This window comes from Eurosta solidaginis, unplaced genomic scaffold, assembly GCF_040869045.1.
Source record: "Eurosta solidaginis isolate ZX-2024a unplaced genomic scaffold, ASM4086904v1 ctg00001599.1, whole genome shotgun sequence".
NCBI lineage: Eukaryota > Metazoa > Arthropoda > Insecta > Diptera > Tephritidae > Eurosta > Eurosta solidaginis.
The window spans coordinates 18,908-45,524 of NW_027137196.1; the positions used below are offsets into that span (position 1 = coordinate 18,908).

Below are 26,617 nucleotides of genomic sequence, written 5' to 3' on the forward strand. Positions count from 1 at the left end.
TAAGGAAAAAAGTTCCACCACGCCTGCGAAATTACATTTTTGGGTCGGAAAGGTTATACATATGAAATTTTTTTTAGTAGGTCATGAAAAAAACCTTAAAAATCAAGTCGAAAAAATTTAAAAAATGAAATTTCGCAGGGTCGAAAATTATTTTTTTGGGTATGGTAGTGGAACTTTTTTTCCCGAGCACAAATCCTATCGAAAGATCGATGGCGCGATATCGGTTAACTTTCGTACATACAAATCGACCCAACCTAATTAAATAAAATAAGAGAAATATTATTTTTTATCAAATAAAAATGTTTTCCGTGTTAAATTCGCTGAAAATTTCCTGAAAATTGAAATGAAAACAAAACAAAACCAATTAAAAGCATTGAAAAACAAATCAAAACAATCATATCTAATGCTTGTTTTTATTAGGTCAAAATGACTGACATCAAAACTGCAGCTTGACTGACCCTGTGATCAGTTGGGGTCAAAGCCGTTTCATTCTGACACATTACTAACTCAAAGTCGATAAAGGAGTTCATGGTCAAAATCCACGCTAAAATTTTGTGTTCATTTATTTCACAATCTATTTCATTATTTTCCGTTGTTTTACACGCTGTGTCATTATATGATGATGGGACGACAGTCGGCAAACGAAAATAAAATGGCAACATGTTAGCACATGAAATTTTAATGGTAAATGGGCAATTGTTGTTTTCATTTATTGGTCAACTTAGTTGTCACTTTGTATTCAAAATCGACGGCACACCATTTGTCATTGTATAAAAACCGTTTTTGTTGACATGGTCAAACATTACAGTATTTACCAAATTCAGTTGCATGTCGGAAAAGCGAACTCTCTTAAATTTGACACTGCCTTCACTTCATTGATTTCGTCATGGCTTGACTTTTAAAAAATTCACTTTGCATATGGGATAGCCCAAATCCGTATTCTCTTTTTCATTTTATTAGTTAGTGTGCACTTTCTTCAACAGAACGTAGGGTTGTTGATTTACGAATCACACAATCATACTTCTAGTCACTAAGTGCTGTAGTGCGTAGATATTTCATAGAGCTACATTTAAGACTTTTTTTAAAGCAAGTTGCAATCCAATACGTTTAGTATTGTATCAGATTACATCTTTCCGACTTAAATTTATGATATATCTATATCCATATATAAATCTTTTAAAATAAAGTCGCTAATGTCATTATAGGCCCATCACTTCACACAGAGTGCTCCGATTTTAAAACGTTTTTCTGCATTTCAAAGCTAAGCTACATGAGATTGGCATTTTCGATATAATTTGAAGGTATATATTATAGTGGTGGGGAAATTTGCAAAATGTTCGGTTCCCGCAACATAAATGGTTAGAGGTTAAATTTACTTATAAAAAGGATGTATGTTTGCATACAACTTATGTACTCCGAAATCATTCCCCGATTTTGTCAAATTTCCAGGTTCGCTTCATGGCAAACCGAAGAGAATTCCTGTCAAATCCCTTCCTGGAAAGGGGACCGGGAACGATCCATTCCAACTAATTCTATTCACGGTTCGATTTGCCTGAAATTAGGTATTTAGGCAGCCCTTTGTCTGGATTAGTATATACGAGATTTTTCCGGGGAGCGGACCAGGGACTGACTGGGACTAAGACAGGGACTCCAACGGGGACTTGGGCTTTGAATGGGGCTGGGACTGTAACTGGAACTGGGGCTGGAAATAAGGGATGAGGAAGAATAAGAACTGTAGAGAGAAAAAAATGACGGAGAAAGAAACTGAGAAAGATATGCAGTTAGACGAAGATAGAGAAGAAAATACGGAGAAGGAGAAAGGGACGTATAGAAAGAGAAAGGCAGAGGGACGAGTGAATAAAAGGACAAGAAAAAGGGGGAGGAAGAGCTAGAGATAAAAGCTTATTTGATAGATCAAAGTTAGGGCAGAACAATGTCTGCCAGGTCTGCTTATATTTATAGATAAAAGAGATGAAAATTGAGCTTTTTACATTTTGGAACTTTTTATGTACTGCTTACTGGGCTCATTATCAATATATGCAAAAAAGTGAACGAATGAGATAAATTAAACAACACGTGTCTCTTAAAGGTAAATAATTTTATTTTGTAGCTTATAATTGCGTTTTCAAAGCACTTTACGGAAACTAAAGTAGTATTGTGTGTTACTGAATTATAAAAATCAATAAGTTTTAGAACAAAAATGAATACCCAGCAGAAAACACGAACGGTGCTGAACAGGGACAAATCGGATGAAGAGCGTGACATTTAGTACTCACACTTGTACCAGTAGCGCTTAGGGTCGAGCTAGGTTTATATATTTAAATAAATTAATTAAAGGCTGCGACTGTTTCAAAACCACCTGCGACTGAATTAGTTAACGACGCGTTCAAAAGGCAAGTTCATTGTATACCTTTTTAAAGCGTTCCTAATTGGTTCAGTCTCCCGATATTCATCGGGAGGATAGCTACCTATCAGATAGATTCATTTGACACTTATGTTTTCATCAACACACGGTGACCTACCAAGGGTTAAATCGATAAGTAGAACAAAACATCTTTTGTGAATACACGAAAATTGGCCAAACAGTTTACTTTTTTTACACTGTGTTAGGAAATGCACATAACAGAGACGCGAGTATGTAGAAAATAGAAATTTGTATATGTAAATAAAATAAATGTAAGGCGCGATAACCTCCGAAGTGATCTAAGGCCGAGCTTCTCTTCTAATATGCGTCGTGCTCCTCTTGATTTTCTCTACAAATTGGCCGGACGGGACCTACTTGTTTTACGCCGACTTCGAACGGCATCTGCAGGCAGATGAGTTTTCACTGAGAGCTTTTCATGGCAGAAATACACTCGGAGCGCTTGCCAAACACTGCCGGGGCGAGCCCGCTTAGAAAAATTTTTTTCTAATTGAAAAACCTTATTTCTAAAATTTTGATGTTGCTTTGCCCGGGATGGGAGCCCAGGGCATAAGGTGTGGTAGGTGGAGCACGCTACCATCACGCCACGATGGCCGCCAATTTGTATATGCATCTAAAGGGCGGACCTAAATCTATTGCGAAACTGTCGCTTTGCGTGATTGTCTCTCATTTTTTCTGTAGGGTATATACAATGTTACCCGAACTTAGGCTACTTTCTGTTTTTGTTTTGTTATTTGGAATGGTATAATGTATTTTGTGTGTGTGTGGAAATTTCGCTGAAAAAATCGGCATAGATTGCAAGTATAAAAGGTGTGAAAAATTTAGTGTTGAAGACGTAAGTGATATTTTTGTGATTTCTTCAAGCTAATACTTTACAAAATGGTGAAACATCAGATTGTTAGGTAAGTAACTAAATTATATTATCCTTTCAGAAAAAAATAGTATCGTAAATTAAAAGATATTTTAAGAGTCAAATGGATATATTAGTAAAGCACATACTGCTATATGTCCTTTGGTTTAAATTAGAGAAATATATATGTACATCCTGTTTTTGAATTTTTGCTTTATTTAAATCAGATATAGTACCATTAGTGGCATAGGTCCTAGAAAGATTTATCAAAAGGACGGACTTATTTTATAAGATAGGTCCTGCTTTTAAATATTATTTCTCAGTTTGGTCGTTAAACAAACACAATGGACGAATATAGTATATTTGGGGTCCTCACAGACCAGCTAGTTCAACCTAACATAACCTCATTGAGCCCGCTGAATCTGATTTCTGATAGGCTATTGGCTACATTCAATGCGTTCACACGCAAACTAAATTTTAAAATACCGAGGGGATCGATTCGGCCACGTTATCAAATCGGTGATTTATTTCTGCAGTCGGTTAAAAACTATTCTATGCATTCCTTTTCAAAGTTTTCCTTCCAGATATTATTAGATAGTTTTAAAACCCAAAATTTTTCTCTAGTCTGTGCATTCGCAGGAACACACTTTCGCACTTTCATTTATGGCAAACAAATTTATTTGCATTTTTCGTTTACTTGACTTCCCAGATGCGCTTCCTGTTAACCCAGCTTTGACGAGATATTCGCGAAGGTGTCTCTGTTTGCCACTCAAATGGCTTCAGTTCTGCGTATAACTTCCGTGATACAGATATACTTTCTCCTCGATACTTTTCGTCTTATCGTTTTAACAGCTTCCTATTCCTATCGAAATATTTTCCAAATGTCGTTTCGCTTTTGGGGAACAGTTCTTGCCGAAAGCTGATAAGAACTCGGGACAACGTCGATATCTTCGGCGAATATTTCTTCAGAAATGTTGTATGGAATTAGTAGCATGCTTGTCTTCAACAGACAACAGAAATAACAGTACTATTGTGAACATAGTGGATAAGTACAATGACTTCTTTCTGACAGGCACTCGCTTTAGTTAACATAACGGGAAAATCTGAGTTGCCATTGTTGTTTCGGTTGAAAACGGTCAATTAGGGTTCTGTGCAGACGTAAAAGATTGAAACTGGGTTTATGTAGTCACAATAGTGTTGCTCCTGTTAAACAGTATTTTAAATTTATATCATGGCGAAAATTGTTCAGTTCAGTGTTATTGATTTTCATTAAAAATTTAATTTATTACATGAAGTTACTCTTCTAAGTGTAAAAAGCATAGAAAACATATAGTTTTTCTAATTATTGTAAACAACTTTTAAACACAACAGCAAAGCAAGTCGGTAAAATATTTTTTAGGATTTCTGAATTTCTGTACCCAAGTTCATTATATTTGTGTAATACAAGAATTTGGTAACAACATTTCTAAATGAAACAAGTAAGGAAGGCTAAGTTCGGGTGTAAGCGAACATTACATACTCAGCTGAGAGCTATGGAGGGAAAATCACCATGTAGGAAAATGAACCTAGGGTAACCCTGGAATGTGTTTGTATGAAATGTGTATCAAATGGAAGGTATTAATGAGTATTTTAAAAGGGAGTGGGCCTTAGTTCTATAGGTGGACGCCTTTTCGAGATATCTCCAAAAAGGTGGACCAGCGTGACTCTAGAATTTGTTTCTACGATATGGGTATCAAATGAAAGGTGTTAATGTGTATTTTAAAATGGCTTGGGCCTTAGTTCTATAGGTGGACGCCTTTTCAAGATACCGCTATAACCGTGGACCAGGGGTGACTCTAGAATTTGTTTGTAAGATATGGGTATCAAATGAAAGGTGGTACCGAGTATTTTAAAAGGGCGTGGGCCTTAGTTCTATAGGTGGGCGCCTTTTGGAGATATCGCCATAAAGGTGGACCAGGGGTGACTCTAGAATTTGTTTGTACGATATGGGTAGCAAATGAAAGGTGTTAATGAGTATTTTAAAAGGGAGTGGTGGTAGTTGTATATGTGAAGGCGTTTTCGAGATATTGACCAAAATGTGGACCAGGGTGACCCAGAACATTATCTTTCGGGTACCGCTAATTTATCTATATGACGCAGGATGCGAAGTCATTATCAAAAGTCTAAGAGGAATTGACGCGCACGCATTTCCAATCAATAATAATTTTACTCTGCCTCATATTTTTTTACTACTCAAATATTTTCATTAATGTTTTTCTCGCCTACTAATTTTTAGTATGTAAACTTACAACAAGTGTTTTATGAAACAGTGCGCGTCACTTCATCAAAGTATGTCCCAATACTCTAAACTTATTGACAGATCCGACATATATATGTTATATCACGAACAGTATTCCTGCCAAGATTCTAAGGGCTTTTGATTTCGCCCTGCAGAACTTTTTAATTTTCTTCTACTTAATATGGTAGGTGTCACACCCATTTTACAAAGTTTTTTTCTAAAGTTATATTTTGCGTCAATAAACCAATTACCATGTTTCATCCCTTTTTTCCTATTTGGTATATAATTATGGCATTTTTTTCATTTTTCGTAACTTTCGATATCGAAAAAGTGGGCGTGGTCATAACCGGATTTAGGCCATATTTTACACCAATACAAAGTGAGTTCAGATAATTTTTTTAAGTGGGCGGGGCCGTTCTCCGATTTTGCTAATTTTTATTAAGCATACCTATAGTAATAGGAGTAACGTTCCTGCCAAATTTCATCATGATATCTTCAACGACTGCCAAATTACAGCTTGCAAAACTTTTAAATTACCTTCTTTTAAAAGTGGGCGGTGCCACGCCTATTGTCCAAAATTTTACAAATTTTCTAATCTGCGTCATAAGTTCAACTCACCTACCAAGTTTCATAGCTTTATCCGTCTTTGGTAATGAATTATCGCACTTTTTCGGTTTTTCGAAATTTTCGATATCGAAAAAGTTGGCGTGGTTATAGTTCGATATCGTTCATTTTAAATATCGATCTGAGATGAGTGGCCAGGAACCTACATATCAAATGAGATACCTCAAAACGGACAGACGGACGGACGGACATGGCTCAATCAAATTTTTTTTCGATACTGATGATTTTGATATATGGAAGTCTATATCTATCTCGATTCCTTTATACCTGTACAACCAACCGTTATCCAATCAAAGTTAATATACTCTGTGAGCTCTGCTCAACTGAGTATAAAAACAACAATTTTACACGTGTGGCACTTTATATTTTGTTAAGTTTCTCTTGACTTTTTTGACTCGAATTTAAATACATTTTGCTTTCCGTATGTTTCCGCATTCTTGGAGGCTACAAGTCTTCTATTATTTATATTTCCGTGGGAAATATGCAACTGTTTCATCTACTACAAAGTTTTATTAAACTATCAAATGCAACTCAGCTTAAAGTACTCTTACGTACCAAAAAAATGCAACTCTAGACCTGAGATTTTCGAGCGAGGCTGTTTGAATTTTGACATTTATCCCTTAGTTGACACACTTTATATTGTACACAATGATTGTGAAAGTACTATATTTTCTCTGTTTTAAATATGAGTCCACACAAATCAAAAGTGTCTAACTCCACAAATGGCATTCTTACAAGTATTTCGTGTATTACACATTAGTCGATCAAATCAAAAGTTTTTAATAAAACAAGCAAGGTTAAGACAAAATAAGGGAAAATCAACGTGTAGGAAAATGAACCTAGGGTAACCCTGGAATGGGTTTGTATGGCATGGGTATCAAATGAAAGGTGGTAATGATTATTTTAAAAGGGAGTGGGCCTTATTTCGCAATAAGGTGAACCAGGGGTGACTCTAGAATGTGTTTATACGATATGGGTATCAAATTAAAGGTATAAAGGAGGGTTTTCAAAGGAAGTGTCCTTTAGTTTTATATGTGAAGGCGTTTTCAAGATATCGACCAAAATGTGCAGGTTTATTTGCAGTACCTGCGCGCTCGCTAATGATCGGTTTCAGCATCGACGTCCATCCTCCGCTGATCCGCATAGTCGTATCCTCCTCCACGATAGTATCGTCGAATTCAGCATCCGACGGATCGGATTTCAACAGAAGTTGCTCGTCCATGCTAGTAAAGAACTATCCCTCAATCTCAGATACCGAGAATGTATCGCTCTCGGCATCCGGAGCCCCATGTCCACTCAAGGTGTTGCACGGGTCCTCGAGATTTGTTGTGGCGGTTGCGGGTTCGCTCGAGGCGGTGTCCACAATCACCAGATTTTCAGTCGGCTAAGAAGTTCTTAAAAAACAATAAAGAACTATTAGTCCTGAACCCTGACAAGGGCAACGTAACAGTTCTGATGGAAAAATCTGATTATGATAAGAAATTACAGGAAATGATAAACGATATTTCCTCATATCGGGTCAAACAAGTTACAGGACAAGAATAATGAAATTGTAGAAAAACTTTTTAAAAAAATGTGATAAATATAAAAGAAAAATATAGTCTCCTCAGTAAAACTGCAAATACGCCCTGGTTGTATGGTTTGTTGAAAATTTATAAAGAGGGAGTTCCACTTAGACCCATATGCTCGTCCGTTAATTCTCCGTCGTATAATTTATGTAAATATTGTAACGAATTTAGTGAAACTCCGTTTATTTTACACCTTCTGCTAACGTTCGAACCTCTAAATTGTCGAATAAATAACTCCAATATTTAGTAAAGCATAATGGTCTTTATTAGATTACTTTGGGAGTAGTACAATTATACTTCACAATTATACTTCACTTCGCAACTGATAGCGTGTTTAAATCAAACTGGTTACTAACTACTCAGCTTTCGCTGCTTTTATACTCTCTGTTGCACGTTCACCCATTTCTACTAAGGCCTAGTAACTTCGAGAATTTCACGCCTGGTTATCAACCATATATGTACATGTATATTTGTAGTTTATAGTCTCTCGCATAGCCACATGCATGTGGTTATGTGAGTACTACTTCAGCTGATGGTGAGTATCCCTCCGCTGCCTTGTGTGTACATGATGATTGATTTGTTCACGTACATACTGCTTATTATCGGCTTAGTGGTGGTAGTATCGCTTAGTGATACTAATAATCGTCACACTGCCCTCCACCTAAGTCTGATCGTCCCTATCAGACAAATCTCTCGATCTAACCGCTGCTAGCCTCTCCAAGTGAACACCCTTCTATTTCGTGGTTTCCCAATTGTTTGTATGCGGTAGATGACATCACTGATCCTCTTCACAACTCTGTACGGGCCTCCCAAATTGCACCAAAATTTGGATGGAGCACCTTTCCGCTGGTGAGGGTTGTATAGCAGTACCAAATCTCCCTCCAGGAAACCTTCCGAATTATTGTTCTTGTACCTGTGTTTCATCCTACTACTCATTATCCTGAACCGTTCCGTCACACTCTGTTGTTTGGCGAAAGAACTACTTCGCAGAGCTTTATCTTGACGGATTGACTTTGCATCCTCAGTATAGTCTTGACAGTTCAAATTCTTTCCTTCGTTTTAGTGCGTCCATTTGGTTTTGTCAATGCCAGCGTTTCTCTCGCAGATATTTTGATTTTTCTTTATTTGGCCCATTCGTTCCATCAACCTTTACCTTTGACTTCCGTGGTCTTTGTCGAGTCTCCTCCACCAGCACTCGCTTACTGCTGCACCCTTTCTCCAAACTGAAGTTAAGTGGCACATCCTGGTTCTCATAGCGCATAATCCTTCTCTGCATCCTGATGTCATGGTCAACTAAGAAGTCCACTCCCACTCGTATTGAAACACGTATTTTCCTTATAGCAGAAAATATTCCTAGTAAAAAATGGACGGGATCGGTTAAATACCACGGCAAGTTAGATATAAAACAAGTTTAAAGGGGTCGTAGACTAGAATAATAAGCTATAACTTAGCAAAAAATAGTTTTGAATCAATGATATTTCACTTATCAAGTTTTATTGTAAGAGGAAATCGGGAGAAATTTTTTTTAAACGGGCGGTGCCACGTCTTATGTAGACAAGTAATTTATCTGAAATGAAATGTACACTTAAAGTACACGCTGAGTATATAATGTTCGGTTACACCCGAACTTAGACACCTTTACTTGTTATATTTTATATTTACCTTAAAAATCGCTTAGGTATGTACATCTGTTCACTATATATTTCTTATCTTATAAAGCCGATTATTTGGAGATTACGAATGGGATAAGATTATTGTTCAACCCCATTCATGAAAGGTATGAAGTCTTCGGCACAGCCGAAGACAGTCCCGTCCTTACTTGTTTTTTGCGATTTTGCGAAGTGGAATTCCGGTTACAGTTAAGATAATTATTGTGTTTTTGTAGGGTCCTCTCCTTCATTGCCAGGAGGGAGGCGTATCAGTTTGACGAGGGCTCTCGTCACTTGGCCTCGAGCGGTCATGATTGCGACCACTTGAATTCGGTCGTCGTAGCCAAGGTGGACTTTGACCACCTTGTCCAGTCTCCATTCATTCGGGGGGAGGTTCTCTTCCTTTATGCTCATCAAATCCCCTATTGTCATATTTGTTTTTGGGTACCTCCATTTGTTAAGTTTTTGGATTTCGATTAGGTTGATGACCGATGGTGGTTTTCGCTGGCATCGGGTTGTAGAGGGGCAAGTAGTGCCCTGGCGTTAGTGGTTCCATATCGACTTTATCATTTGAGGATGGGGTTAAGGGTCGAAAATTGAGACAATACTTCATTCTGCGCAATAGCGAGGCAAAGTCCTCGTATGTTTATTTGGAGTTTTGAGACATTTTCGTGAAATGTTTTGTGAAACTTTTGACTCCTGCTTCCCACAGCCCCCCCCCCCCTCCCCCCATGTGAGCAGCCGCAGAAGGGATAAAAAGCCACGCAGAAGGGATAAAAACCAACGCTATTTCTTGGTGGGAGTAAAGAGCTAGGATCTTGAGGCGGGCATCGGTTAATAATGCCTTAAATTCTGCTCTAAGCGCCCGAGCTGCCCCGACGAAGTTAGTTCCGTTCCACATGGATGGCCTTCGTAGAGAAGCAGATCCAGCCAAATACGGTCTCTTGAGCGATGAGAGTCCCTAGATTATCTTTTTTGATACCCCCTAACATGATTTGGACGTAAATGTCACCGTCTAAAATAAGGTCGACTGATTCGTTAATAAAGAACCGTTTGTCCGCTAATATGATATTAGGGAAAGCTTGTAATGCGGTTGGATTTGCCTGACAGGTTGGGAGGTTTCACTTTCGCGGAAACCTGATTAGTGATACCAGTGACAGCCTAGTAGGCGGCAAGTTGATACGGCCTTTGAGCCTTTCTGTAATAAAGGTGCATTCGGGCCCAGAATCATTTAAGGCACGCGCCGAAAAATTTGTATTATTGTAAAATACGTTGACGTGTGCTGTACCTAGTAAGGCTTCCGTATTTTATATTGGAAGCTGAGAAACATGATGTGACATTATTGACATTGTTGTTGTGCTTATTTACCGCATCATGCCTCTGCATTGCTTCGGCCGAAGTGCTTGGGATGTTGTCATTGGGGTATGATCCTTTTGGCCTACCCGTAGGTGTTGATGCAATTGCCTGAATATGTAGGAGCATGTGATGTCGTAGGTGGCAAGTGCTGTAGTTATATGAGCTAGTACACTTAGACACAGTATGTCCCGACGAGAGGCACTTGATACAAGTGTTGTTACTTTTAATAAAGTGTAATCTGATATCGGACAGCTTATGAGTTTGGGCTCGTTGGACTTGCACATACTGCACGCGCGCTTGGCCACGCTTCTTTGAAAGGCGCCAAGATTTCGGCGCGAAGAATCGGTAGATTGTCTACCGTTCTGCTGTTTAGGGGCTTTACTAGTATCGCTACCGGTAATGCCTGAAACAGTTTCCAGTGCCTGGAATCTATGGGAAGAATTTGTCCATTTCTTTCCACTTGGAGACTTTTGTCTTATTGGCGACTCTCTGTTCCCAGAGAGCTAAGGTACTTTCTGGCAGCTTGGTCGAGCATAGGTAAGTAATGATGGCATCCCAGTTTGAGATGTCGATCTGAGCGTTTTAAGGTACGCGATACAATTATTGATCTCGCGTTGCGTCGAGTTACCACACTCACCCAAAATTTTTTTAAATTAAATAAAATCTTTAGTTGGGTGTTGATCAGGATACTTTAGTTTGCGTACCTGTCAGTTAAATTCTTCCATGCTGTGGTGAAAACGTCGTTTGTGAATTGGTACTTTAGAACAATTTCCTTTGCTTCCCCCTCAGTCTTTTGAATGAGGTAATACAACCTCTCGGCATTAAGCGGACTCTTGTTGTTGATGTATATGGCCGTGAACATGTCCTGGAAAGTTGGACAAGATAGGTAATCGCCCTTAAATACTTCGGTGTCGCAAGTAAGTAAGTAAGTAAGTCGCAAAGAGGCAAGCGGATATTGCGTTCACGCTCGCGCTCTCCTTCGGGTCGAACCTCACTGTCTTTTTATACCTTTCATGAAAATGAAATAGTATATTAATTTCGGCACGAATACTAAAATTGTAAGTTCTTAAAAGAAAATAGATAGACCCACCAATAGGCATACCGAAACAATTAAGATGAAGAGCTGAGTTGTTTTAGCCATGTCCGTCTGTCCGTCTGTTCGCCTGTCCGTCTGTCTGTTTGCGTGCAAACTAGTCCCTCAATTTTTGAGATATCTTAATAAAATTTGGTGAGCCGGTGTATTTAGTTGTCCGATTAGACATTTGTTGGAACCGACCTGATCGGACCACTATAGCATATATCCTCCATACAACCAATTTTTCAGAAAAAGAGGATTTTTGTCATATCTTCCTCAATTTATCAGATTGAAGCTTCAAACTTCACCATATGCTTTTGTATATTGCACATATTGTTGTCTGAAAAAATGGATGAGATCGGTCGTATATATAGCACATATCTCCCACAACCGATTGTTCAGATAGGAAACTTTTCGTAATTACTGCCCCATTTTAAGAGCTAGAGGCTTCAAATTTCAACAAATGCTGCTGTGTGAATAAATGATAGAGATCGGTTGTATATAGAGTATATATCTCATACAAGATTTTTCAGATAAGAAACTTTTCGCAATTTCAGCCCCATTTTACCAGTTAGAAGCTTCAAATTTCACCAAATGCTCACATATATAGCATATATTGTTGTCTGAAAAAATCATGGAGATCGGTGATATATATCTAATATCTAATCTAATCTGGTCTAATCTAATGTATATTATAAATATGAAAGTTTGGATGTTTGTATGTTTGGATGTTTGTCCAGACGTTTGTCTTTGTGACTCAATAACGCACGAACAGACAGATTTGGATGAAATTTCCACACATGTAGCCAATAGTCTAGAAGGATCTACTAGCTATATTTTTTTGAAAACTTTTTGTGACTGAATCACGCCAGAATGGCTACACGGATTTAGGACAGAGACAATAGTCTACTGGCGAAATCTTTTTCGACCCCTTCGAATAATTACTTTTTAACAATTTTTACACATTATAACTGTATGTCTACTGACCTTCACCAATATTACAAACTCAATGGGTCAAATAAGTCGAGAGCTTACAAAGTGCGCAGTGACACCCCCCCCCCCCCCCCCCCCCCCCTCGTCATCCCCTCTGGTGCACAATCTGTAAATTGGTATAACTCCATCTAAATTTTCTCCTAAATCAATAATTTTTGGTATCTGGCCCATACAGTTCGTGATCTAAACAATTTTGGAAAAACGATCAGAGGTGCTCTCCTTCTCCTCCCGGCATCCCCCCTCCTTCAATTGTTTTTGTTAGCTTTACCTGTATGTTTGTTTGTAACTCTACAACGCGCCTGCTGCCTTATTAACGTGCTTTTATTATTAATTACCTTCACCATATTTGTAGTCCCGTCAGGGTCATATCGAGACCCTTCCGGGATAATTTCTGGATGGTTTTCGGTATCCGACCGGGATCCCGTCGTGGTCTTTTCGGGACTATTTCGGAATTGTTCCGGGATCATTTCTGTACAGTTTTCGGGGTACGCCCGAAATCCCGTCGGTGTTATTTTGGGAGTTTTTCGGGATTATTCCGTGATCATTTGGGGATCATTTCCGGACTATTTCGGTATCATTTGGGGACTCTTCCGACATCATTTCTGGATGGGATTTGGGATCCCTCCGGAATCTCGTCGGGGTAATTTGGAGAATATTTATGGACTATTTCGGGATCAGTTGCGTACCCTTCAGAGATCAATACTGGATGGTTTTCGGGAGCCCTCCGGGATCCCGTCGGGGTCATATCGGAACTTTTTCGGTATCTTTATGGGACCCTTCCGAGATCATTTCTGGGTAGTTTAGGGGATCCGCCCGGCATCCCGTCACAGATTGATCCGAAAGCCATGCAGTACTGAAGCCGGCAAACTCTCCGTCCGTCCGTAAATCCGTTAGCACGATAACTTGAGTAAATATTGAGATAACTTCACCAAATTTGACACACTAGTTTATCTGGACCCAGAATATGTATTGAAAATGAGCGAAATCGAATGATAACCACGCCCACTTTTTATATACATATATAAAATTTTGGAAAACACAAAAAACCTGACAATTTAGTAAATAATACACCTAGAATGTTGAAATTTGAAATGGGACTGATATTGAGACTCTTGATAAAAATTTGGAAAAATTTTCCACTTGTGATAAAATCATTTTTATACTCAGTTGAGCAGAGCTCACAGAGTATATTAAGTTTGATTGGATAACGGTTGGTTGTACATATATAAAGGAATCGAGATAGATATAGACTTCCATATATCAAAATAATCAGGATCGAAAAAAAATTTGATTGAGCCATGTCCGTCCGTCCGTCCGTCCGTCCGTTAACACGATAACTTGAGTAAATTTTGAGGTATCTTGATGAAATTTGGTATGTAGGTTCCTGAGCACTTATCTCAGATCGCTGTTTAAAATGAACGATATCGGACTATAACCACGCCCACTTTTTCGATATCGAAAATTTCGAAAAACGGAAAAAGTGCGATAATTCATTACAAAAGACAGATAAAGCGACGAAACTTGGTAGATGGGTTGACGTTATGACTCAGAATAGAAAACTAGTAAGATTTTGAACAATGGGCGTGGCACCGCCCACTTTTACAAGAAGGTAATTTAAAAGTTTTGCAAGCTGTAATTTGGCAGTCGTTGAAGATATCATGATGAAATTTGGCAGGAACGTTACTACTATTACTATATATGTGCTAAATAAAAATTAACAAAACTGGATGAAGAACACGCCCACTCTTTAAAAAAGAATTTTTTTAAATTCAAATTTTAACAAAAAATGTAATATCTTTACTGTATATAAGTAAATTAAGTCAAAATTCAACTCCAGTAATGATATGATGCAACAAAATACAAAAATAAAAGAAAATTTCAAAATGGGCGTGGCTCCGCCCATTTTCATTTAGTTTGTATAGAATACTTTTATTGCCATAAGTCGAACAAAAATTTACCAATCCTTCTCAAATTTGGTAGGAGCATAGACTCTATGACGGTAACTATTCTCTGTGAAAATGGGCGAAATCGGTGGAAGCCACGCCCAGTATTTATACACAGTCCACCGTCTGTCCTTCCGCTCGGCCGTTAACACAACAACTTGAGCAAAATCCGATATATCTTTACTAAACTAAGCCCACTTACTTATCTGAACTCACTTTATCTTGGTATAAAAAATGGCCGAAATCCGACCATAACCACGCCCACTTTATCGATATCGAAAATTACGAAAAATGAAAAAAATTCCATAATTCTACACCAAATACGAAAAAAGGGATGAAACATGGTAACTGGATTGGTTTATTGACGCAAAATATAACTTTGGAAAAAACTTTGTAAAATGGGTGTGACACCTACCATATTAAGTAGAAGAAAATGAAAAAGTTCTACAAGGCGAAATCAACAGCCCTTGGATTCTTGGCAGGAATACTGTTAGTGGTATTGCATATATAAATAAATTAGCAGTACCCGACAGATGATTTTCTGGATCACCTGGTCCACATTTTGGTCGATATCGCGAGAACGCCTTCACATATACATCTAAGGGCCACTCGCTTTTAAAACCCTCATTAATACCTTTAATTTGATATCCATACCGTACAAACACATACTAGAGTCACCCCTGTCCCACCCTAATGGCGATATCTCGAAAAGGCGTCCACCTATAGACCTAATGCCCACTCCCTCTTAAAATGCTCAGTAACACCTTTCGTTTGATACCCATATCGTACAAACATTTTATAGTCACCCCTGGCCCACCCTAATGGCGATTTCTCGAAAAGGCGTCCACCTATAGACCTAATGCCTACTCCCTCTTAAAATGCTCAGTAACACCTTTCGTTTGATACCCATATCGTTCAAACATTCTAGAGTCACACCTGGCCCACCCTAATGGCGATATCGCGAAAAGGCGTCCACCTATAGACCTAATTCCCACTCCCTCTTAAAATGTTCAGTAACACCTTTCGTTTGATACCAATATCGTACAAACATTCTAGAGTCACCCTTGGTCCACCTTTATGGCGATATCTCGAAAAGGCGTCCATCTATAGAACTAAGGATTACTCCCTTTTAAAATACTCATTACCACCTTTCATTTGATACCCATATCGTACAAACACATTTTAGAGTCACCCTGGCCCACCCTAATGGCGATATCTCGAAAAGGCGTCCACCTATAGACCTAATGCCCACTCCCTCTTAAAATGCTCAGTAACACCTTTCGTTTGATACCCATATCGTACAAACATTCTAGAGTCACCCCTGGCCCACCCTAATGGCGATATCTCGAAAGGGCGTCCACCTATAGACCTAATGCCCACTCCCTCTTAAAATGCTCAGTAACACCTTTCATTTGATACCCATATCGTACAAACACATTCTAGAGTCACCCTTGGCCCACCCTAATGGCGATATCTCGAAAAGGCGTCCACCTATAGACCTAATGCCCACTCCCTCTTAAAATGCTCAGTAACACCTTTCGTTTGATACCCATATCGTACAAACATTCTAGAGTCACCCCTGGCCCACCCTAATGGCGATATCTCGAAAGGGCGTCCACCTATAGACCTAGTGCCCACTCCCTCTTAAAATGCTCAGTAACACCTTTCGTTTGATGCCCATATCGTACAAACACATTCTAGAGTCACCCCTGGCCCACCCTAATAACGATATCTCGAAAAGGCGTCCACCTATAGACCTCATGCCCACTCCCTCTTAAAATGCTCAGTAACACTTTTCGTTTGATACCCATATCGTACAAACATTCTAGAGTCACCCCTGGCCCACCCTAATGGCGATATCTCGAAAAGATGTCCACCTATAGACCTAAAGCCCACTCCCTCTTAAAATGCTCAGTAACACCTTTCATTTGATTCCCATATCGTACAAACACATTCTAGAGACACCCCTGGTCCACCTTTATGGCGATATCTCGAAACGGCGTCCACCTATGGAACTAAGGATCACTCCTTTTCAAAATACTCATTAACAGCTTTCATTTGATACCCATATCGTAGAAACATATTCTAGAGTCACCCCTGGTCCACCTTTATGGCGATTTCTCGAAAAGCCGTTCACCTATAGAACTAAAGCCCATTTCCTTTTAAAATACTCATTACCACCTTTCATTTGATACCCATATCGTACAAACACATTCTAGAGTCAGCCCTGGTCCACCTTTATGGCGATATCCCTAAATGGCGTCCATCCATAGAGCTATGGCCTACTCTCTCTTAAAATACTCTTTAATACCTTTCATTTGATACACATGTCATACAACCACATTCCAGGGTTACCCCAGGTTCATTTTCCTTATTTTGTCTCCATAGCTCTAAACTGAGTATGTAATGTTCGGTTACACCCGAACTTAGCCTTCCTTACTTTTTACAAATATTATTAATCATAAATCAAAAATCATTAAACCTATCGTAACAAAATTCGGCAGAGAGGTTGCCTTTACTATAAGGAATGATTTGAAGAAAAATTAACGAAATCTTTTAAAGACCACGCCCACTTTCATATAAAATATGTTTAAAAGGATCGTGGACGAATAAAATAAGTTATATCTTTTTGGAAAAGAACTTTATATAATGGTATTTCATTTCCCAAGTAGATTTATAACAATCAATAGGAAAAACTTCAAATTTAAAAAATAGGCGTGGTAGCGCCCCTTTTATATCTAAGCCATTTTCTGTTTCGGGAGCCATAACTCGAAGAAAAATTAACATATCGTAACAAAATTGTGTACACGTATTTTCCTTATAGCAGAAAATATGTCTAGTAAAAATGGACGGGATCAGTTAAAGACTACGGCAGCTTAGATATAAAATAAGCTTAAAAGGGTCGTAGACTAGAATAATAAGCTATAACTTAGCAAAAAATAGTTTTGAATCAATGATATTTCACTTATCAAGTTTTATTATACGAGGAAATGGGGAGACATTTTTTTTAAACGGGCGGAGCCACGTGTTATGTAGAAAAGTTATTTATCTGAAATGAAATGTACAATTGAAGCTCACGCTGAGTATATAATGTTCGGTTACACCCGAACTTAGACACTTTTACTTGTTATACTCAACTGAGCAGAGCTCACAGAGTATATTAATTTTGTTCGCATAAATGTACCCCGTACCGGCATAAACTAATCTAGATAGATATAGACTTCTATATATCAAAATGATCCGGGCGAAAAAAGAAATCCATTTAGCCATGTCCGTCCGCCCGTCCGTCCGTCCGTCTGTCTCTCCATGAATACGATAACTTGAGTAAATTTTGAGGTATCTTGATGAAATTTGGTATGTGGGTTCCTGGGCACTCATCTCAGATCGCTATTTAAAATGAATGAAATCGGACTATAACCACGCCCACTTTTTCGATATCGAAAATTTCGAAAAACCGAAAAAGTGCGATAATTCGTTATCAAAGATGGATAGAGCGATGAAACTTGGTGGGTTGATTGACCTTATGACAGCAGATTAGAAAATTAGTAAAATTTTGGACATTGGGCGTGGCACCGGCCACTTTTTAAAGAAGGTTATTTAAATATTTTGCAAGCTGTAACTTGGCAGTCGTTAAAGATATAATGATGAAATTTAGCAGGAACGCTACTCCTATTACTATATGTTTGCCAAATAAAAATTAACAAAATCGGATGACGAACACGCCCACTATAAAAAAAAATGTTTAAAAGTCAAATTGTAATAAAAAATTTAATATCTTTAGAGTATATAAGTAAATTATGTCAACATTCAACTCCATAAATGATATGGTGCAACAAAATACAAAACTAAAAGAAAATTTCAAAACGGGCGTGGCTCCGCCCTTTTTCATTTAATTTGTCTAGAATACTTTTAATGCCATAAGTCGAACAAAAATTTACCAGTCATTTTGAAATTTGGTATTGGCATGGATTCCATGACGATAACTGTTTTCTATGAAACTGGGCGAAATCGGTTGAAGACACGCCCAGTTTTTATACATAGTCGACCGTCCTTCCCTTCCGCTCGGCCGTTAACACGATAACTTGACCAAAAATCGATATATCTTTACTAAACTTAGTCCACGCACTTATCTGAACTCACTTTATCTTGGTATAGAAATGGCCGAAATACTACTATGACCACGCCCACTTTTTCGATATCGAAAATTACGAAAAATTCCACAATTCCATACCAAATATGAATAAAGAGATGAAACATGGTAATTGGATTGGTTTATTGACGGAAAATATAATATATTTAACTTTAGAAAAAAACTTTGTAAAATGGGTGTGACACCTGCAATATTAAGTAGAAGAAAATAAAAAAGTTCTGCAGGGCGAAATCAAAAGCCTTTGGAATCAGGGCAGGAATACTGTTCGTGGTATTACATATATAAATAAATTAGCGGTACCCGACAAATGATGTTCTGGGTTACCCTGGTCCACCTTTATGGCGATATCTCGAAAAGGCGTCCACCTATAGAACTAAGGCCCACTCCCTTTTAAACAATCATTAACACCTTTCATTTGATACCCATGTCATACAAACACATTCCAGGGTTACCCTAGGTTCATTTTCCTACATGGTGATTTTACTTTATTTTGTCTCCAAAGCTCTCAGCTGAGTATGTAATATTCGGTTACACCCGAACTTAGCCTTCCTTACTTGTTTTTTAATTAATTTCATTTTTTTTTTGCAGTTCCCCTTTGTTAGTTTTAATTTTTTTGACATCATCATATTTGGTGGCCGGACAAGGTCGAAAGCCAGGTTCGTGTCGAACAGATATACAATATGTGCAAAACGTGGAGAGAGAAGCGGTGAGTGTGAAGTTTTATATACTTAAATAAATTAAGTGTCAGCTCTATGTATATAGCTAGGCCAATTTTATAGTACTATGCATAGACTTTAAAACCATTTTAAAAGCTTATCGTCGCTGCGCTAACGAAAACAGTTATGTGTTTTTCTTAAAATTTTTTTTATTGCATATTTTATTATCACTATATAGAGCCCACATTTCTGCATATGCAGTTTTCTTATATATCTTTTGGTTTAGAAGTGAATGAAAACAACTATGTGCTCACAGTACTGAAAAACGGTTATGTACTTACTCACTAGCTTATAATTTTTTTGAATCGCTCGCGAAAGTGCTTTGATTTCAATGTAAGAAATAATTACAAACCATCTCGCTTCCCAAGGCAGCAGGTTCTATGAACCGGAGCGACTCGGGATTTTTCCCGACCAATTCAGTGTAACCCCATTTAATTTGTTGCGTCCCTCCCACAAATTGTCATCCTCCCAGCAGATCCTTGCAGCGTGACTGCGCAATATTCTCCTGCTCCGGGAGGGTATCGAACACAATCCAGGACCTGTACTGACCCCGGTGCAGAGAAATGGTTTTGCCGCGTTTGCCGGAAAATAATCTTTTTAGGACGGGCACACTCTTGTCAATGTGTCACGTGCAAGAGATGGTTGCATCGGACAGGATGTTCTGGGCTAGAGCCCAAAACCCGAAGCCCTCATAACTTTTATAAATTTGGCTCCTTGCTGATTACGCCCAAGGGAGTCCCGTAGTCTGCGTGTACTTCCTTCTAGCTGCCCCGCTTCTCAGCAAGCCATAACAAGTAACCACTGCTGCTCCGGCCCCATGGCGCCACCAGCTCATACGATCGCTCCTCCCCCGATGGGTAAGGGGGTAATATACCCGCGGTAGGTATGCCTGTCGTAAGATGCGACTAAAATACCAGGTTCAAGGGGTGTGTAGCGTAACCCTTCAGGTTCCCATCGCAATATATAGCTTCTCCAAACCCAATTGTTAACCTCACCTATCCGCGGCGAATCCTGTTTCACTAACAGGCGAGGCTCTGGCGACCCCAAGCTCCTCATGGAACTTGGGGGTGGGGAGGGAGGTGATGGCCTGAAGGTTTAATGTGGCCACATAAATCGTTCCCGAGATGGTCGGGATAGCACCTTAATGGTGTTGTGTTACCGGAGCGTACCGGATCTATATCCGGTAAAGGACCATCACATCGACAACCCTCCCCAAAGCCTTCGGGGAGCAACCTTATCGCTACAACAACAACATAACCGTATTTTTAACCATTTCAGGCATATGCGACACAGGTGTCCCAAAAATATTTCCTTGTACAGCAAGTAGGCCGTCAATATTTTACTAGTTTTTTCGTTATGAGTTACGGACCATCACATCGATAACACTCCCCAAAGCCTTCGGGGAGCAACCCTATCGCTACAACAACAACAACATCGCTCCTCCTCATAACTACAATCTCCGTAGTAGAGTCGGTAGCAATGCCGAGCATCAGCCCCCGCCCCCGTCTTCTTCTCCCCCTCTTTCCGGCACTAGCACTCGAGTAGGTCAGAGAAACAAATTCTTAGGTCTCTACCACCTTTTGCAACGTTTGCCAGCACAGAATATATATGGTTGCAACATGTGTCCAATGCAGCTCCTGCCTTGGACGATGCCACTTTCTTAGATGTTCTGGTCTCAGCGACGGCAATGCCCCGACGGGTTTTATCGCGCCATACTGCTAGGCCGCAAACCCAACTACATCGGTTACCCAAATGCTTACCCAGGGAAGTCTAGTCCCAAGGCCCCAACAGCAATTGCGCCCTGGCCTCCCTCAACTCAGACGTACCCCCAGAGTAACCGCGTTAACCCCGTTGCGCTTCAAAAATCTGCAGTTAAACTGTTGTGGCTTAACTGGGAAGATCACGGAGATATGTAGTTGATTTCATGAAGCGGCATAACATGCGCATTGCAGCGATCCAAGAGACCAAATATACAGCAATATCTGCTGAGGACCTGCTCTGGACATAACGTCCACAGAAGAGATCGCGAGAGCGGAAATGCAGGCGGTCTCGCGTTTATCACCCACCACATCTATTTAATCCCGACATCGGCATTACGTTACCGACTGTCTTACACCCTAAAATCTTGGATGTGACGTTCGATCAGGATCTACATTTTGGATTGTACCGAAAATCCAGAGCCGTAAAAAATCGCCAAACCTCTTTCCGGCAGCACTTGGGGTAAAGACAAAGAAACGCTCATTACTACTTACAAAGAAATTGGACGGCCGGTTGCATGCTTCGCGTCCCGATATGGTCGCCAAGCCTAAAGGTTACTCACTGGAAGAAAATACAGGCCTGCCAAAATACTGCTCTCAGAACCGCTACGGCCTGTTTTCTTACGTCCCCAGAACACCACGTACACAATGAGGCGATAGTACTCCCAAACAGTTCTGTTTCTGTTGAAAAACATACCCAGAAACCTGGGCAGCCCAACAGACATCTGATTGATGAAGCTGCACCTCCCATGGGCTTAAGGGGTAATCTCCGTAATCATAATGAGGAATAACGGCAAAAATTGCATGCATTTCCCTACCGCCGAAAGCAAATTTGAATCATGTTTGAAAGCAGCTATGTGCTATAAAACGGCGAAAATATTTATCACGTCATAATGGGTTAAAAATAATGATTTTTTCCTTCACACATCAATAACGTACTTTCCATAAAATATTTCAAAATACGACATTTGCAAAATATTGCAAATGGACACCAGAAATAAGTTTTTTTGATCTCCTGAAAAGTTACTGAAAAACACATAACTGTTTTTGTGAGCGCAGCGACGTTATGCTTTAATTATTTACAGTTCGAAGGAATCTGGTATATGCACCGTGGAATGACCCTTGACGATGCTAGGGCTTTCCGCTGCCGAAGAATGAATTTCACGTATTTTTATACAAGGCCACATGAAACGGCGTATAGAGCAGAAGAATTCAAAATACGTACTGAAGGGTAAGTTTTTTTAATTGCAGGCAAAGCTTTTGGTTTTAGTTGAAATTGAATTGTTGTCTTTTATGTTGTTGATTTTTCGATAGGGTGCAAAAGTGAAGACTTGTGTCAAAAGAAACTTTTCTCAAATACCAAGTGCATAGGTAAAATATTAGTTTCCCTTTTCGTTCTCAAAAAATAGCACTGAAGATGGCACAACACCGAACCCGGTTCGTTTTCAAATCAAATTTGACAAGGAATGATGGAAAATTGTTCCAATATACAGCAATTACTTGAATTGGAACCATTTCCCGCCATTCCTCGTCAAGTTTGGTACGGAGACAAACCGGTTTCGGCGTTGCGCCATCTTTAGTGCAATTTATCGAGAACGAAACAAGAAAAACAATTTGACTATAAAATTTGATTTTGAAAAAAATTTCTTTCAACCCAAATAACTACACTTTTCTTTATATTGCAAAGAATTTCGGGGAAATTCCGCTTATTTCAAACTTTCTGCTATCGTTCGAATCGCTAAACTGTCGAAAAATTCACTGCAATTTTCAGTATTTCAAACTGGTCTTTCTTTAGATTTTGGGAGTAGTACAATTATACTTCAATATCAAGTACTTAACAAAAGCGTGTTTAACTCAAACTGATTACTCGTTCGTCAGCTCGCGCTGCTTTTATTCTATCTATTGTCTCTTCCGCATATTTCTCCAAAGGTCTAGACGTTTCACCTTCTGCAACTGTTGTATCTCCTGCTTGGTTACCAGCTATATATGTACATGTATATTTGTAGTTAATGCTTTTCTACTGGTCATATGCGTGTGTATGTATGAGTAACTACTTCGGCGATGACTACATCTGTGTGTGTGGAATATCTCTTCGTCGCCTTTATGTACGCGTGTAAATGGATTAAATTGATGTGTTCGTGTACACAAGAGAGGCAGCTTGCTTTATTGTTGTTGTGCCTTTATTTACTAACAGTCTAGTTATGCTAACATTCGCCACACTGCCCTCCACCTAAGTCGGCTCGTCCCGATCTAAACACTGCCAGCCTGTCCAAATGAACCACTTTCATTTTCTTTCGTTGTTAGCCAATGGTTTGTATGATGCAAACTACATCGTTGATTCGTTTTACAACTTTTTATGGGCCTTCCCACTTACACTGTAATTTCGGAGACAAACCATTTTTTCGTTGTGGGTTGTATAACAGCACCAAATCTCCTTCCCGAAAGCCTTCTGAATGAATTGCTTTATCATATCTGGCTTTCATCTTGTCACTCATAATCTTGGTTCGTTCTCTTATAAGATCGTGTATTTCCTTCATCTCTTCCTCCAAGACGCCAGTGGATTTCTTGGTATTTCTCTCCGAATCGGCATTTATCCCAAACATCAAATCAGCTGACAGTGGAAGGTCATTGCCAAAAATTACCTTTGCGGGAGTTTGGCCCGTTGTTTTATGCACTGCCGATAGGTAAGACATCAAGAATAATGATATGTATGTATCCCACTCTTAATGGAACTTGTCCTCTACTTTCCTCAAGCGCTCCTCCAAGGTTCTTTTATATCGTTCCACCATACCAACGGACTGAGGATGCAATACAACTGTATCCGTGTTTTTCGAATGCCCAATGTCTTACACATTTCTTGGAACACAGCTGCTTCAAAATTCCTGCCTCGGTCACAATATAACTCCATTGGTACACCTCCATCCCAATTGTTTGCAAACACTTCTGATACTGTTTCAGCTTCTTGATTTGGGATTGAGTATACCTCTGGCCATTTGCTAAAGTAATCCATAACCACCAGTACATATTTGTTTCCGCGATTGTTAGTAGGAAATGGAACTGTGATATCCATAGCGATCCTTTCAAATGGTGCACCTGAGTTATATTGCTTCATCTGGCCACGACTTGGGGATTCGGGCCCCTTCGCTCTGCTGCAAACCTCGCAGTTGGCAATCCACTCCATGACCGACTGACGGCAAAGAACCCAATAGAATCTCTGCCTAATTTTCTCAAGCGTCTTCGTGATCCCCAGATGGCCTCCACTTGGACCATTATGTAGCTCGTTGAGAACGTCAGGAATCCTTTTCCTGGGAACAACTACTAGTTTCTTCTTACATTGACCATCCTGTATCCAAACTGTTCCAATATGACTTCGCAATAGGACTCTCTGCTGACATATCTTTATTTGGTTTTCATTTCTTTCGAGCCCTCGCATAACCTGTGACAGATCTGTATCTTCTTGCTGACACTTCCTTAGTTGTTCCATGGCCCATTCATCCGAACACATTATAGTCATAAGCCGGACATCTATGATGTTTTCCTTAGCCTCAGCTTTCGAACAGTGTTTGCATTCCAAATTACATGGTCTTCGTGACATTGCATCGGCATTCCCATGGGTACTACCTTTCCGATGCTCAATGTAAAAGTCATAGCTTTGTAGTCGCCCGATCCACCTTGCCAATTGACCTTGTGAATTACGGAACTGCAGGAGCCATTTCAACGACATCTGTCCTGATGCGGAATCGCTGCCCGTAGAGGTACTTGTGAAAATGTTTAATGCACTCTACCAATGCCAGCAACTCTCTACGCGTAACACAATTGTTCTTCTCTGGTTTTCCAGTTCGTCGGTTGAAATCTCCTGTCCGTCGACTAGTTGTGATAAAACGCCTGCTATTGCATATTCACTGGCATCTGTATCTAGAATAAATGTTGCTCCTGCAATCGGATATGCCAACATTGGGGCAGTGCACAAACGCTCTTTCAATGTTTGGAGAGCCACATCTTGCTCCTTCTTCCATTCAGAAACTTTATTTTTTCTTGTAAGCTCATGGAGGCTATGGGCTACGCTGGCAAATTTTGGTACAAATTGGCGGTAATATGTGCACAGCGAAAGGAAACTTCTCAATTCATGCAGGTTCTGTTGTCTTGGCCAATCCTTTACAGCCTCTATCTTTTCATTCGCAGTGTAGATGCCCTCTGTCGTTACCACGTGACCCAAATAACTTACTTCCTTTTTAAACAGCGAACACTTTTTGGCACTTAGTTTCGGACCAGCGCCAGGTATTGTCTGGAAAGCTTCCTCTAAGTTCTTAATATGTTCTTTAAAGTTCTTTCCCAATTCGATATTATCGTCTAAGTACACTAAACATGTTTTCCAATGGAGTCCTTTCAGTACCTGTGTAAAATATATTAAATTATTTATTTGAGTGGAGGCACCACACATACCCCAAAATATTTAAACAAGATTATTTAAGGAGGTGGCACCCTTGAGTGCCGAATACCGAATCTTCTTTATTAATAAAAACTTCAGCGTATTTATACATAATTCTTATGCGCTACTTAGTTACTAGATAAACATAAACATACCCAGTAGCAAAAGGTAATATATAGGAAATGAGTTAGTAATAGCCAAGGTGGGGGTCCACTGCTGAATTCATCGCTGAATTTTAACACAGCGATGTCCTACGAAATTCATACCTGAACAACTCGCTTACGCGTGGATATTAACCAGTCAATTATATGAATTACCAATTCACATACTTGGGGAAATGAATTGATCAGCTCTTCACATTACCGACATACATACTTTGATTTAAATACTTCTGTTCAAAATAACAACAACGATTTTAAAACGAAATTTGTTTCTTCTCTCACCCCGTAACCTATTACCAACTCGCTTACCTTTTTCAGTTCTGAATTATTTTGCTACTGGGTATTTACTCTTAATTCTTACATTCTTACTAAGTCTAACAAAATAACAAAAGTCATGTAGCCAAGCGTATGCATACACATTCGTACACACATTCATAAGTTGCTTCAATGTACTTGCTGAAAACGTGTGAAAATGTTGGAGTAGAGGAATACGCGGTGTCAGCAAATTCTTAGTTACAGACTAAACAACTTAGACACCGCGTGTGTTATGTGTGTAGATATGTATGCAGAAACTTTGGATACATTACACCTGATCCATAAATCTTTAAAAAGTAGCTGGTGCATTACATAGTCCAAAGGACTGTAA

At 39.3% G+C, this 26,617-nt stretch overlaps 1 protein-coding gene and 1 long non-coding RNA gene across 2 annotated transcripts in view; one reads left to right on the forward strand and one right to left on the reverse strand.

Annotated features, from left to right (window-relative positions):
• Positions 1-26,617, forward strand: part of LOC137236269 (uncharacterized) — a 78,959-nt gene that overhangs the window by 5,832 nt on the left and 46,510 nt on the right. Inside the window, exons 2-3 of the mRNA XM_067758823.1 lie at positions 19,497-19,614; positions 22,467-22,612. Coding sequence (XP_067614924.1) covers positions 19,497-19,614; positions 22,467-22,612 — 264 coding nt within the window. The remainder of the gene's footprint in view (positions 1-19,496; positions 19,615-22,466; positions 22,613-26,617) is intronic.
• Positions 25,406-25,870, reverse strand: LOC137236268 (uncharacterized). The gene is made up of 2 exons (XR_010948344.1): positions 25,825-25,870; positions 25,406-25,774 (listed from the first exon to the last, which is right to left on the reverse strand). It is a non-coding gene; the product is annotated as an uncharacterized lncRNA (long non-coding RNA).